Source organism: Canis lupus, chromosome 12, assembly GCF_048164855.1.
Source record: "Canis lupus baileyi chromosome 12, mCanLup2.hap1, whole genome shotgun sequence".
NCBI lineage: Eukaryota > Metazoa > Chordata > Mammalia > Carnivora > Canidae > Canis > Canis lupus.
In genome coordinates this window covers 5,642,626-5,657,852 of record NC_132849.1, presented here as the reverse complement: position 1 = coordinate 5,657,852, position 15,227 = coordinate 5,642,626, and the positions used below count along the sequence as shown (strand labels likewise).

At 36.3% G+C, this 15,227-nt stretch overlaps 1 protein-coding gene across 4 annotated transcripts in view; it reads left to right on the top strand.

Annotated features, from left to right (window-relative positions):
- VPS45 (vacuolar protein sorting 45 homolog) overlaps nt 1–15,227 on the top strand; it is a 74,405-nt gene that overhangs the window by 18,355 nt on the left and 40,823 nt on the right. For all 4 annotated transcript variants that reach the window (XM_072769346.1, XM_072769344.1, XM_072769345.1 and 1 more), the window contains exons 11-13: nt 5,442–5,600; nt 5,814–5,921; nt 6,910–7,031. In XM_072769346.1, the coding sequence (XP_072625447.1) occupies nt 5,442–5,600; nt 5,814–5,921; nt 6,910–7,031 (389 nt within the window). The remainder of the gene's footprint in view (nt 1–5,441; nt 5,601–5,813; nt 5,922–6,909; nt 7,032–15,227) is intronic.

The following is a 15,227-nucleotide window of genomic DNA, read 5'->3' as shown; positions in this document are numbered from 1 at the left end:
ATTTTCATAAGAACCAAACTGCAGTGTACTGTCATTAAAACCTATCCATAGCCTTGGAAAAGACTCATTTGATTAGTGAGGAATTTTTTTTATTGTTGTTTTTGTTTTTTTATGCCATGAAGAGAAATATCTTCAGAAAGTAAGCAGTTTTTCCCCCCCATGTGTCATATTATAGCTTTTTGTTTGGAAGGAAGAATTACTCTATTTTTATATACTTCTTTCCTGACCTTGGGTAAAAGACCTCAAATCGTCCTATTAATGGTATATAGTAAAGACTCAATAAATACTTGTTAGAAAAATGAAGAGAAAGTTCTGTTTGAAGCAGTATAGAGTAGTGGCTGAGAGTTTGGGAATTTGATGGCTTGGCTTTGAAAATTATAACCACTCTAAGTCTTAGTCTTTTTGTCTGTAAAATGGAGAAAAATCATAGTACTTAAAGATTTTTGTGAGGGTCCAGTGAGCTAGTACATGTAAAGCACTTAATATGGTACCTGGTACTTAACAACATTCAATAAGTAGAACTTTCACCATTATCTGTACTATTATTTGTTAATATATTCTATTTTCTTTATGGCAACCAGGACATTGTTTTCTCATCTACTCATCACCTCAGATCTCTTTCTCCCTGATTTGAGAAGGGTTTTCTGCTTCTCATTAAAATTATAGGAAAATTGTTTGAGACACATCGAGGTGACAATTTTACTTTCACCAACTAAGAATAAAAATGATCATTTTCTCTCTAACCCAACATTTAGCCAGTGTTTCAGACAGTGTTGACCAGCAGAAGACCTACAGCAAAGCTAAGTATTTTAATTTTCTTCTTTTGACTAGTCATTAAGGAAAAGAATATGACAGATATATTTACCAGTCAATGGAATTTGGTCCTACCTACTTTCTATCATTTTTCCTAGCTAACCTCTTAATTGTTCCACAACACTTTTATTTCAAACTGTTAGATTAGACTCATTTTTTTTTTTTTTATCATATCAGCATGTTGAAGGCTTCTGCCAATTTCAGCCTGCTGTTCTAATCTGCTGGCTTATTATCATGCTATTCATTGATGATTTTACTACATTAATGTGATAGTACATACCAAGGTAGAGTTCTTGTTCTTTAGGTTAAATTAAAACAAAAAATAAAGACTATTTTTGGTTGCTGACTTCATCTGTAATTTATACAGTGGTGTAACTATGTCTTTATAAAAATGTGTTCTTGTTGTGCTGCTTCATCATAGTTTTGGTAGAAGAAAATAGAAAAGTAGCCCAAAACAATGAAAAGATCTTAAATATCAGAAAAAAAACTGTTTTTTAACTGATGTTTTTTGAGTGACCATTAGCTTCTTTTTAAAACTTGACCTTCAGAGATAGTGTGTTTGCTTTCCTTTTCCTATTCTTTGATTAGGGCTATATGAATGTTAGAATTCATTGAATTCTGTGTTTGAATCCTATCTTCTTAAGAGGACAATAGTTTTCTTTCACTCTACTCAGCCATTGTTATTATGTGAAGTATACTTTTCTCTTTTGAAAGTCTCAAGGTTTATGGAAAATTTATTAAGAAAAGAGAAGTCAGAAGTTCATTATGTAATTCACTCATATTTCCAACATATAAGTACCTCCACGTAGCAGATACCTGCTGTGTAATTAGAAGTCCCTCAGATTGTTTTCTCCTCTTCCCTGGTTAGTACCCTGGAATTTCAATGTAATGTATGCCACTATCAATCAAGTTGATGAGTCAAGTAGCCATTAGTGAAATGTTCAAAATCAAGTCAGAGGATAATATGGGATCTAGGCAGACAAAAATGCCCTTCTTCTTCAAGAACTTACATAAAGTGAAAGAGAAGAAAGAACTTACCTTGTTACCTACGTGTTTCCTTCCATGAAGAAATAGATAAGCCTCGCTGGAACACTGACCTGAGTCATGGGTTGGGTTCTAAGGGCTCAAAAGTAAGCGAAATAATCTACTCAAAGTAATCTTGGTTCACATCTGGGCCACGTCCTCAAGGGAGAGCTAAGAGTCAGACCAGGGACTCTAAATAACAAGCACCAAATCTCAAGGAAGAGAAGTGGATTCTTTAATGGGAAAGAGCCAAGAGTCAAGATGCAAGTAAAAGTAACCAACAAAGGAGGAAATACAAAGGAGGAGGGTACAGGCTTATTGCAGCAGCCTTTGTCCCTATACCAGTTCTTTTTTTTTTTTTTTTAAGATTTTATTTATTTATTCATAGAGACAGAGAGAGAGGCAGAGACACAGGCAGAGGAAGAAGCAGGCATCATACAGAGAGCCCGACATGGGACTCGATCCAGGGTCTCCAGGATCACGCTCTGGGCTGCAAGCGGCACTAAACTGCTGCGCCACCGGGGCTGCCCCCCTCTACCAGTTCTGTGGTTTTTATAGTTAATTGAGAATCTCAGATTTGCTAAAAAATATAGAAATTTAGTAGATTTAAGGTAAAAAGAGAGTGACCCCAAGGGCAGAAATTGAAACATCATGCCCATAAAAAGAGATCCCAGATGGATGTTTTAAACTTAGGCTAAGTTGATTGAGAGACATAGGAAATAGGGTATTCTTACTTGGTAATAATTTGTACTCTGAAATTTCTTCATATTATCCTAGAAACTAGTGGCGAATTTGAACAGATATTCTAAATAGTCTGTATTCTGTGATTGCTCTGGAAAGGGTACCACAAAAGAAAAAAAAGTAAGGAAATTCTTATGACTACAAGGTTTAAATCTATAGAAGAGAAATTTCTTCCCTTTTGATTCCTTAAAGATGATGCTAGTGAAATATTCACTTAGAAGAGCAACAATAGAAATCTTCCCCAGAGACCTTCCTACTTGAGAGCCACCTGGGAGGTTCCCCATGTCATCATAGTGCTCTTTGGTGTGAACAGAAGAGTTCTTAAACATTAGACCTGGTTGTTGTGAAGCATGAAAAAGATAAGGTACAGGAAAGCATCTTGTAAGTTGGAAAGCTTCATTTGGATGTTATTATGTCCCCAGAATCTAGTGCCTTCCAAGGCTCTTGTCAGTCTTTCAACTGAACCCATTTCTTTCTCTGATTGCCATGTTCCTGGGTTTTTTTGTTTTGTTTTTAAGATTTATTTATTTATTCATGAGAGACACACAGAGAGAGAGAGGCAGAGACACAGGCAGAGAGAGAAGCAGGCTCCATGCAGGGAGCCCAATGTGGACCTCGATCCCGGGACTCCAGGATCACACCCTGGGCTGAAGGCAGGCACTAAACCACTGAGCCACCCAGGGATCCCTGCCATGTTCCTGTTAAGAGAGTCTCCCAGGGTAATTCCAACACTTACTGATTCTTTAGGGCCTTTTGCAAATGTCACCATCTTTATGAAATCCTTCTGGATTCCTCAGCAACCAAGTGTACTTTTCTTCACTCTCTCCCCTTTCCCGCATCGCACTGTTTCTCAGTTTTTGTTTCTTGTTTTGTTTTTTGCAAACATATGTTTGTTATAATACCACATATGTTTTTCTGAAAAATCTCCTATTCTGCAAAATCATGTACAAAAAATAAAAGTGTTATGGGAAAATAGGGTTATAAGCAGGTCACTTAAAATCTACCTAGCTAAAAAAAATCTATATAACTTTGTACTCAGTGCCCTCATAAAAATAATGATAAGCCTAATAAAAATATTAGCACAGTTAAATCTCCATAGGCATTTGCACCCAGAAATATACTCAGTTCATCCATTGTAGCCTTCCTTATTCCTGGTTATTCTTCAGGATGTAAGGTCACAGAAACTTTTGCTTCTCATACAAACTAGTTTCACCAAAATTAAAAATATAATATGGGGATATCCGTCTGTTTTTTGGCTGTCATTTTTTTTGCTTTTTTTTTTTTTTTAAATTTTTTTTTAATTTTTATTTATTTATGATAGTCACACAGAGAGAGAGAGAGAGAGGCAGAGACACAGGCAGAGGGAGAAGCAGGCTCCATGCACCGAGAGCCCGATGTGGGATTCGATCCCGGGTCTCCAGGATCGCGCCCTGGGCCAAAGGCAGGCGCCAAACCGCTGCGCCACCCAGGGATCCCTTTTTTTTTTTTGCTTTTTAACTCAGAGAAATATCTTTGCATCCTTTTCATTTGTACTTGCCCTTTCCCCAGATAGCTTAATACTGTGGAAAATACAGCAGTCCTTAAAGGTATAAAGCCAGCTACTACTTTTTTTTTTTTTTTTTTAAGATTTGTTTATTTATTCATGAGAGACACAGAGAGAGACAAAGACATAGGCAGAGGGAGAAGCAGGCTCCTGTAGGTGGCCTGACGTGGGACTCAATCCTGGGATCCCGGGATCCTGGGATCATCACCTGAGCCAAAGGCAGATGCTCAATCACTGAGCTACCCAGACAACCCAAAACCAGCTTCTTCTTGCAGAAAACACTGGTATAGGATTTACATACTTTTTTCCTAACATAGTGTTAAAGCTTCCTCTTTCAAGAGGAAGCTTATCCCTATTTCCTTCTTAATACTAACATGCTGGAAAAACTACATATAAATCAATATACTTTCCATGTTAAACTAACACCATTCCCATATTCAATGATCTCGTGGAGTTAAAATGCATTCAAGAAATGTGCTTTGTAGCAGAATAGGCTGTAATTGTTTCATTCTCCTCACCTCCTTGTCTGTGAACTCACTGAGGACATAAACTGTGTCTAATTCACCTCTGCATCCCCTCCAGTGCCTGGCATGGTGCTTTATGTTTAGAGGGGGATCACAAAGTATCTCTCGGCTTGAATTAATTTGTTCTGCTGCATAATAAATATAAATACATACTCTAGGGAAGTCCCTTAATGTGAGAATTGACAGAACCTAAATGATTTTGTGTAGCAGCCTTTGCTGTCAGTACCTGTCCTCTTAAGATCATTAACTGTTCAATTTAGAGATTACATGCTTTACATACTCATATCTCTGAAAGCCATGTTGAGACATATTGTTACATCTGATGCTTCTTGGAGATTAAGCCTAGTCCTCCTACATAAAATTCTACCAACTTGTCTCCATATCTCTGGCAGTCACTAACACTAAGCAATAGTTTTACAAGTCAACAGATCAGTTGTGTGCTGTATTGATTGAAATAGTGGAAATAATCTGTGTTCCTTGTTTTAGCAAGGAAATTGCAGTCTTTTCCATATGAGAACACAGACCATCTCATCAAAGGAAAGAAAGGAGTTAAATTCATTTTTGTCCTAAAGCAATTGCAGTGGGAATTTTTTTCCTTATTTAATTCTTGTCTTAGGTAAAGGCATTTAATTTTCTGTAGCTGAAACAATTGCTAAACCTAGGACCCGTACATTGCCATAGTTGTAATCTTATTCATGAACTCAGATATATCACTGCCATTCAATAATTATTAGACCTAAGATATTATATATCACGCAGGTGAAGGGGAGAGAAATATCAGCTCTTTCTTTTTTCAGAATGTAAAGAGGCTCCTGCAGAACCCCAAAGTGACAGAGTTTGATGCTGCCCGCCTGGTGATGCTTTATGCTCTACATTATGAGCGACACAGCAGCAACAGCCTACCAGGACTAATGATGGACCTCAGGAACAAAGGTGTTTCTGAGAAGTATCGAAAGGTAACCAAATTTGTATATTAATCCCACCAAACAGGTAGCAACTTTATTATTATATTCTTAGTTCTGACAAATGAGAAGTCATACTGTTTTTACTTACAGAAATGTAGAATTCTGTCCTCTCATGTCTTAATTTCCTTAATAAGGGTATTTTCTTATGAAATTAATTTCCTGATCCCTAAGCAGTAAAAGGTGGTTTCTCTTTTTTCCTTTTAGCTCGTGTCTGCAGTAGTTGAATATGGTGGTAAACGGGTCAGAGGAAGTGACCTCTTCAGCCCCAAAGATGCTGTGGCTATTACCAAACAGTTCCTCAAAGGATTGAAGGTATGGCATGTCCCTTCTGCTTTCTTAAATGAGAAACAGTGAATAAAAATGATCTTCAAAGTAACTTTAAGATTGCTGCTGATTTAGTACTATGTCAATTAAATGAAATTAAAGCAGACATCCTCCTGATAGCTTTTTCTTCAAACGCTTTCTGTATTGGAGCAGCATCAGCATTGGACCAAGCAGCTGAACAGGGAATAATGAAATATTTCCAGGAAATACCCAAGAGTAAAATGACGACAATTCTGTTAGTCATAACTGTATTACTCCACTTGTTTATCATTTTTAAGATTTGTTTGGTAGTTTTTCTTTGAAGGAAATTAAAGATGAAGCAAACCACTCTAAATCTTTTAAAAATATTTTCTTGGGATCCCTGGGTGGCTCAGTGGTTGAGCTCCTGCCTTGGGCCCAGGGCGTGATCCTGGAGACCCAGGGTCAAGTCCCATGTCGGGCTCCCTGCATGGAGCCTGCTTCTCCCTCTGCCTGTGTCTCTGCCTCTCTGTGTGTCTCTCATGAATAAATAAATAAAATCTTAAAAAATAAAAATAAAAAAATAAAAAATAATAAAAATATTTTCTTAAAATAGTAAAAATAATAATAATAATAATTTTAATCTGCAAGCCTTTCTTATGTTTCCTGAAATATTTCCATTTTCCTGAGTGTTTCTAGACTCCTTTTCTACATGGTCTTTTCCTTTTATTTGCTCTGCCTATCATATCACATTTTCACAAAAAGAGATGATAAAGGATTTAAGCAATTCCATTTTCGAAATTCTTTTATAATAGCTAGGCTTAAATTACAAAGCATTTTTATGAGATTGGAACATTTCTCTTGATGAAAAGAAATTTTTAAATTATTTAACCATAAAATCCCTATTGGAATCTATCCCGTGAAATCCCTGTTGAGTGCATGTCCTTTTCTGATGAGTATCATTAACTGTTATATTGCAAATTTCCCAAAAATGATATAAGAATCATCTTCCCCTTAGGGAGTAGAAAATGTGTATACTCAACATCAACCTTTCCTACATGAGACCCTGGACCATCTCATCAAAGGAAAGCTTAAGGAAAATTTGTATCCTTATCTAGGCCCCAGCACACTCAGAGACAGGTAAGATAACCAAGATATTAATAATAAAAACCAGAAACACTAAGAAAATGGAAATGTAGAGTGTTGTAAGAGACTACAACTAAGATTATATTGCTCTGTTATTTTAGTTCTGAGATTCTTTTGGTTTTACATGTGTCAGGATTAAATTCATCTGCCAAGCCTGAAAGATTATTTCTTTTGGAATAAAGAAACAGGTATTTTGGAGTATCCCAAATACTTGTATTCTGTCCTTTAGTTTCAGATGAGTTTACTTATGCCATTTAAGGTTCGGTTCCATGGCATTTAACATTTGGAGTTTCAAACATTAAAGCCAAAAATAGATTTGCTGCTTGATTGCCATCCAGAACAGGTTGTTACTATTTTTGGTGAGGACTGGACTTTGCCAAATGTGGCCAGCATACAAACTGAGACCTAATTAACAAAGGCCATTTGTTATACAGGAGCTAAGAATGGCTCGCTTTTGGGGTATTAACCAAAGGAAGCAATTAATTTGTCATTTTAATCCAGTAGTCTGTTAGTTTTAATAAAAACAAAACTCATCCAAAACAACTTACTTAAACCAACCTGAACTTTTAAATATACACAAAGTCTACTTTGTTATAAATTATTTTGTATTTTTTACTGGGACCACATATTATAAAGAGCTTAATGTATGTAATGGAACGCTGTTGGATAGATTGATATGCGAATTGTTACTATTGGTAGAATTCTTCTATCATTTCAGCTCATCTTAACCTAAGAGTCTTGGAAGAAGAGTATATATTAGTATACTATAATAATATATAAATAGTATATTTATAACTGTAATAAGCTTCTGAAAGGAAAAGATGGCTCTTTTACATGATAAAATGTATTTTTTTCTATATTGTTCCTAAAAAAAAAAAACACAAAAAACTCTAATTTGGTAACAACAGAAAAAAAAGATCTTTTTAAAAAATCCAAAGTTGTGGGATGCCTGGGTGGCTCAGCGGTTGAGAGTTTGCTTTCAGCCTAGGGCATGATCCTGGAGTCCTGGGATCACTTTGGGCTCCCTGCAGGAAGCCTGCTTCCCTCTGCCTCCGTCTCTGCCTCTTTCCGTGTCTCTCATGAATAAATAAATAAAATCTTAAAAAAAAAATCCAAGGTTGAGAGGCAGAATATCTGGGGTTAATTTCAGACAGTACATTCATTTAGATAAAATGTTTAAGGACCTTGGAATCAAGATTCAGAAATGTCAGCTTAGTGGAAACTGTGCAAACCAGCCTAAAGCTATTCACCTTAGAGGCTTTTTGAAAACCAGTGTAACTCTATTAAATGACCTTCTAATTAGTATGATAAAAATAAAAATATTACTTTTTTATGAATTTCAATTAAGAATTATTGAACAAGGAGTTAGCTACTTATTGCTAAAGGGACACCAGAGACCACCAGAAGAGTATATTATTTATGGTTGGTTCGTAACAGCAAACCTTTCTAATTTGGGTGATTCATTTCCAACGAAAGCTCAAAATGATGCTCTTCCAGCAAAATGCACATTTATCAGTTGTCAGCAATCTGTTAGCATTTGTCATTATTACCTAAGTACAAATATAGTTAATAATTCAATTGCTCTATCCTTTTTTATAACAAATATTTTTTTATTGAATGTCTTCAGTATGTCAAAAACTGTTGTAAAGGCTTGCTTTTGGGGTATTAACCAAAGGAAGCAATTAATTGTCATTTTAATCCAGTAGTCTGTTAGTTTTAACTCATCCAGAACAACTTACTTAGATCAACCTGAACTTTTAAATATACACAAAGTCTACTTTGTTATAAATTCTTATGTGTTTTTTACTGGGACCACATATTATAAAAAGCTTAATATATGTAATGGAACGCTGTTGGATAGATTGATATGCGAATTGTTACTATTGGTAGAATTCTTCTATCATTTCAGCTAATCTTAACCTAAGAGTCTTGAAAGAATAGTATATATTAGTATACTATAATAGTATATAAATAGTATATTTATAACTGTAATAAACTTCTGAAAGGAAAAGATGGCTCTTTTACATGATAAAGGCTGGGGAAATAGAAGTAACAAGAAAAACAAGTTACCTGCCCTTAAGGAACTGACATGCTGAAGACAGTAAACAAATAAACAAAGAATAAAATTTATTAAGTGCTACTGTGGAAATAAATAGGGTAATAACCTACAACATAACTTTGTAGAGGTGAGGAGGGTTGCTTTAAATGGAGTGAACTGAGGAAAAAATAAAACAAGACGAAATCAGGGAGGGAGACAAACCTTAAGAAACTCTTAATCATAGGAAACAAACCAAGGATCTTTGGAGGGGAGTTGGATACATTATATGTTAATTAATCGAATTTAAATGAAAAAAATTTTTAAAGAAGAAAAAGTTATAGTATCAGTTAAAAAAAAAATAATAAGAGAACCTCTCTTGAGGAAATGCTATTTAAGATGAGCTTTAAATTACAAGACAGAGGGCAGCCCGGGTAGCTCAGGGGTTTAGCGCTGCCTTCAGCTCAGGGTGTGATCCTGGAGACCTGGGATCAAGTCCCATGTCAGGCTGTCTGCATGGAGCCTGCTTCTCCCTCTGCCTGTGTCTCTACGTCTCTCTCTCTCTCTCTCTCTCTCTCTCTCATGAATAAATAAATAAAATCTTAAAAAAAAAATTACAAGACAGAGCGAATCACATAACAATTAAAATGCATCCCAAGCAAAAGGAACACCAGAGCAAAGCCCTTGAAGAAAGAGAGAACTTTGCAAGTTCATGGAACAGAAAAAAGCCCAGTGTGGTTGGGGCATAGTGAAAGGAGGAAATAAATTGAAAAAATAAGTAGGGACTGGATTACTTAGGGTCTTAAAGGCCCTGGTTAAGAGGGGTTTTAAATTTTAAATGTCATAGGAGACCATTGAAGAATTTAGCATGTAAGTGACATGAACTGAATTACTTATAGGATCACCTTGTGGGGAGAATGGTTTTTTTGTTGGTTTTTTGTTTTTGTTTTTGTTTTTGAGAATGGATTTTTGAGGGCAAAAATAGCAGGGAGACTACTTAGGAGGCAGTTGTAATAGTCTAGGTAAGGAATAAAAGAGGTTTGGTTAAGGGGCCTGAGAGAGAAAGAATCGATAGACTTGTTTAATGGATCTACTCCATTAAAGGGGGGTATCTACTCTTACCCTCTTACCATAAGAGAGAAATCAAGAATAATTCTCGGGTTTGGGGGGGGCAAAGTTGCAGGTGCCTATTAGATAACCAAGTAGAAATGTTAGATAATAAATGGGGAGTCAACAAGATTTTGGTGATATTTAAAGCTATGGGATATAAAATATATAAGATCACTGAAAGAAAAAAAAGAAAAGAAAAGAGCCCTGGACCGAGCACTGAGTAGAAGACATGGAGCCAGAAATGGAGACTGAGGAAGAGACAGAAAGGTAGAAGGAAAACCAGGGGAGCATGGTGTCATAAAGACCAAGAAGCCTGTGGTAACCTGAATCTAGTCTTCTGAGAGGTAAAGGTGAAAGCAGTACAGAATCAGATAGGGCAACATGAAGGTCTTTGGTGACCTATTCCCTAGTTTCAGTGAGATTGGAAACCAAATCAGGGTTACAGGATGTAAGATAAAATAGAGATAACAAATGTATATCACACTTTTAAAAAAATTTTGCATGAAGATGTCAGAGAAATGGGATGGTAGCTAGGATAGAGTGTGAGCTCAAGGGAAAGAGATTCTAGAGCATATCTGATGAGACTGTAATCTGATGAGAATTACCCTAAAGAAAGAAAAGTCAAAAATACAGAAGAGAAAGAGGAAGAGCTGCAGAAGTGAAGTCTAGGGATCCAGATAGAAACAGAAGTACTTTTTTTTTTTTTTTAAGAAGTACTTTTTTCTTTTTAACAATTTTGATGGTGAGAATTTGGGACCATCTTGTCTGATTGCTTCTATTTTCTCAGTAAAATATGATGTCAAGTTATCAGCTGAGGTAGTGGGTAAAAAGAGAAAACATTGTGAAACTGTCATCTTGCAGGCCAGGAATCAGATTTACTAGGGAAATATAATTAGGACTTCTAGGGCAGCCCCGGTGGCGCAGTGGTTTGGCGCCGCCTGCAGCCCAGGGCGTGATCCTGAGACCCAGGATCGAGTCCCACGTCGGGCTCTGTGCATGGAGCCTGCTTCTCCCTCTGCCTGTGTCTCTGCCTCTCTCTCTCTGTCTCTATGAATAAATAAATAAAAATCTTTAAAAAAAAAAAAAAAGGACTTCTAGCCAAATTGAGTGCCCATTAGAGTTTTATAGTCATTAATTTAAAATAGAGGGGCACCTGGGTGGCTCAGTCAGTTAAACATCTGATTTCACCTCAGGTCATGATCCCAGGGTCCTGGGATTGAGCCCTGCGTTGGGTTCCCTGCTCAGTGGAGCGCCTGCTTCTCCCTCTCCTTCTCCCCCTGCTCGTGCTCTCTATCTCTCTCACTTCCTCTCTCTCTCAAATAAATAAAATCTTTTAAATAATAATAATAATAAACTAAAATAGAGGGGTGCCTTGGTGGCTCAGTTGGTTAAACGTCTGACTCTTGACTTTGGCTCAGGTCACTATTCTGGAGTCTTAAGATCGAGCCCTGTGTGGGCTCTGCACTTAGCATGGAGTCTTCTTGCCCCTCTCCCTCTGCCCCTGCCCCCCACTTTCCCCCTTGAATGAATGAATGAATGAATGAATGAATGAATGAAATCTTTAAAATAGAGGTTATGGTCTAATTGTGTGGTTTTCTCCAGCAACTTTTGGCTATACTAGATTAAATGAGGGCAAGGCTGGTAGCTAGGCCCAACCAGGATTTGGGGAATTGAAAACAGAAGGAGGGTATTGGATGGGAAATAAAGTATTTGTTTTGTGGATTGGAAGTCTTAAGTCAAAGAATTATTAAGATAGAAGTATTAGTGTAAGTGAATTAGAAATTGAAAAGGTGATTATTAGAGAAAAAGATCTTGAATTGAAGACTTCACAGTACAGATACTTATAGTAAAAAGTTTATAATTACGGATGTTGATTACGAGGAATGGAAGAACAGATCATTCTGGGTGAGAAGACCAGGATGTGATATGAGTAATCCATGTTGATGTGAAAGTCACTGAAAATCCTGAAAGGAGCAGCAGTGAAAAGGACACTAAACCAGACCTAAAGTCCTTGGGAATAAGAGAGTGACCAGGAAAGGAGGGGAGAAACAGTGTTTTCAGGAGAAAACAGTGCAACTGCCTCATGAGTTTCTAACATAAGAAAGAAGGTGAAGAAGGCAGAGAAGTTGGAACAAAACAATAGGACGGGGCACAGAAGATCCCTACACCTTTTGGCCCTGCTTAACATCAGGTAGACTACAGAGGCCTTGAAAAGACCTACTGAATAATTCTGCTTCTAAAAGCTTTCTTTCTAGATATATTTGTGCAAGTACACAAAGACATAAACAAGGATACTTACTGAAACCTTTGGAGTTTTTTTTTCAATTTTTTAAATTTTATTTAAATTCAGTTAATGTATAATGTATTAGACCAATACCAATAATGTATTATTGGTTTCAGAGGTAGAGTTCAGTGATTCATCTAGAGTATATAACACACATTACATTATGTGCCCTCCTTAATGCCCATCACCCAGTTACTCCATCCCTCAACCCACCTCCCCTCCAGCAACCCTGTTTGTTTCCTATGATTAAGAGTCTCTTATGGTTTGTCTCCCTCTCTGATTTCGTCTTATTTTTTCCTCTCTTCCTCTGTGATCCCGTTTTGTTTCTCAAATTCCACATATGAGTGAAATCATATGGTAATTGCCTTTCTCTGATTGACTTACTTTGCTTAGCATAATATCCTCTAGTTCCATCTATGTCATTGCAAATGGCAAGATTTCATTGTTTTTGATGGCTGAATAGTAAGTAGTCCATCATATACATATATATATGTGTGTATGTGTGTATACCACATCTTCTTTATTTATGCATCTGTCAATGGACATCTGGGCTCTCTCTATCATTTGCCTATTGTGGACATTGCTGCTATAAACATTGAGGTGCAGCTGCCCCTTTGGATCACTACATTTGTATCTTTGGGGTAAATACTCAGTAGTGCGATGGCTGGGTCATAGGGTAGCTCTATTTTCAACTTTTTGAGGAACTTCCATACTATATTCCAGAGTGGCTGCACCACCTTGCATTCCCACTAACAGTATAAGAAGGTTCCCCTTTTTTTCGCGTCCTCATCCTTACCAACATCTGTCGTTTCCTGACTTGTTCATTTTAGCCATTCTGACTAGTATGAGGTGGGATCTCATTGTGGTTTTGATTTGATCAGGTTTTCCCTGATGCCGAGTGATGTTGAGCATGTTTTCATGTGGTTTTTGGCCATTTGTATGTTTGCTCATGTCTTCTGCCCATTAATTGGATTGTTTGCTGAAACATTATTTGTAATAGTTTAAAAAAGAGAGAAACAAACTAAGTATCCATCAATAGAGGACTGGTTACTAAATTACAGTACATTGCTATTCATTCTTCTTAAAAAGTGGCATAACTTGGGGCACCTGAGTGGCTCAGTGCTTGAGCATCTATCTGCCTTTGGTTCAGGTTGTGATGCCGGAATCCTGGGATCAAGTCCCACATTGGGTTCCCCGCAGAGAGTCTGCTTCTCCCTCTGCCTCTCTCTGTGTGTCTCTCATAAATAAGTAAAACCTTTAAAAAAAAATGGTATAACTCTTCATGAGGTGATACAAAAAACTTTTTAAGATATATTGGATAGAAAAGCAAAATGCTATAATATCCCTTTTGTGTAGAAAAAAGAACCCATATCTAAGCATAAATGTGATTATATATGTATGTGTATATAAACAAGTCTGCTTAACTATACTATATGTATACAATATGTGTGTAATATATATGCAGGCACATATATGCATATGTATACAATAAATATTTCATAAAGGATAAGAAAGTGTTAATAATGGTTACCTCTAAATATTGAGACAGTAGTTAGTTAGATATATATCTGTCTTTCCCAGTAGATATTGATACTGTTTTAAGTATCATAATCTTGAAGTAAAAACTGTGTTTCATTAATACTTGGGTTTTTTACAATATTTGACACAGTGCCTTACAAATTGGTATTGAATAGGTATCAAATTTCTTGTGTAGGCATCTATAATAGTAGATATGACAAGATTTATAGTTGGAAAATTTAAACTAGAGAATAAATTTGGTTGATGTTACCAGAAAATTTAGATTTTATAGTTTGCTGGTATCCCTCTACAATATATTGGCTTTACATCATCTTGGCCTCGCTCTCAGTTCTAGCCACTATCTTGGATCATCACACTGAGAAGAGTCATTCATTTTAGTCATCTTTATGATAATTTAAGTCTTATCATGATAAGAGTCCTTGGTTTAATCGTTATTAGGAAATATCAAAGGAGATGTGGCAAGAATACAACTTTGAAACCAGGAATGCTTGTAGAATTGTTTTAGTCCTGAGCTATTAAATTCATGGTTAACCTGTTTGGCAGTATAGCCATATCTACAAATTGAGTTTTGATCTTTCCCCTGCAGATGAGACTCCCCCATTTCCTATTTAGTAGGCTCATTTTTCTTTCTTGCTCCAGAATTGCTTCTTGTCTCTGATAAAAATAAGCAACTTAAAAACATTTGGTGAGAAAATGGAGCTACCTGGTCATGCATTCCACAATCAGTTCAAAAAGGAAGTACTTTTTCACATTTACACAAATTTAGTGGAATCTTGTGGTAGCAATTCATATTGTTTCTATAACCGCAGCAGTCCTTTTCCAGTGGCCTTTTTTCCTATAGTAAATGCTCATAAGATCTTTACACTCTATAAGTACTCAAAAATTTGAATTTTAGCCATAAGTGTAATGGTCCACAAAGTAGATAAAATATTGCCTCTTAAAAGTTTTTCTACTTCGTTTATTCATGTACAGAAGTAATGATTTCCAGAAATACTATATGTGAAAAATGTTTATTTTTCTAGTAAAATAATATGTAAATTGTTTGAATTCTCAAGGTGTTCTTGTGTATGTATATGCAGCATGAACTGGCTGCTGTTTTCTATCTAATGTTTGCTGCCTGCACTAATTAATGCTTTTAGTTGCTATGGTGAATTACAGAGCACTTGTATATTCCACTTAGCTTCAACCATCATATAAAAATGATTCATTGTGTATTTTCCCG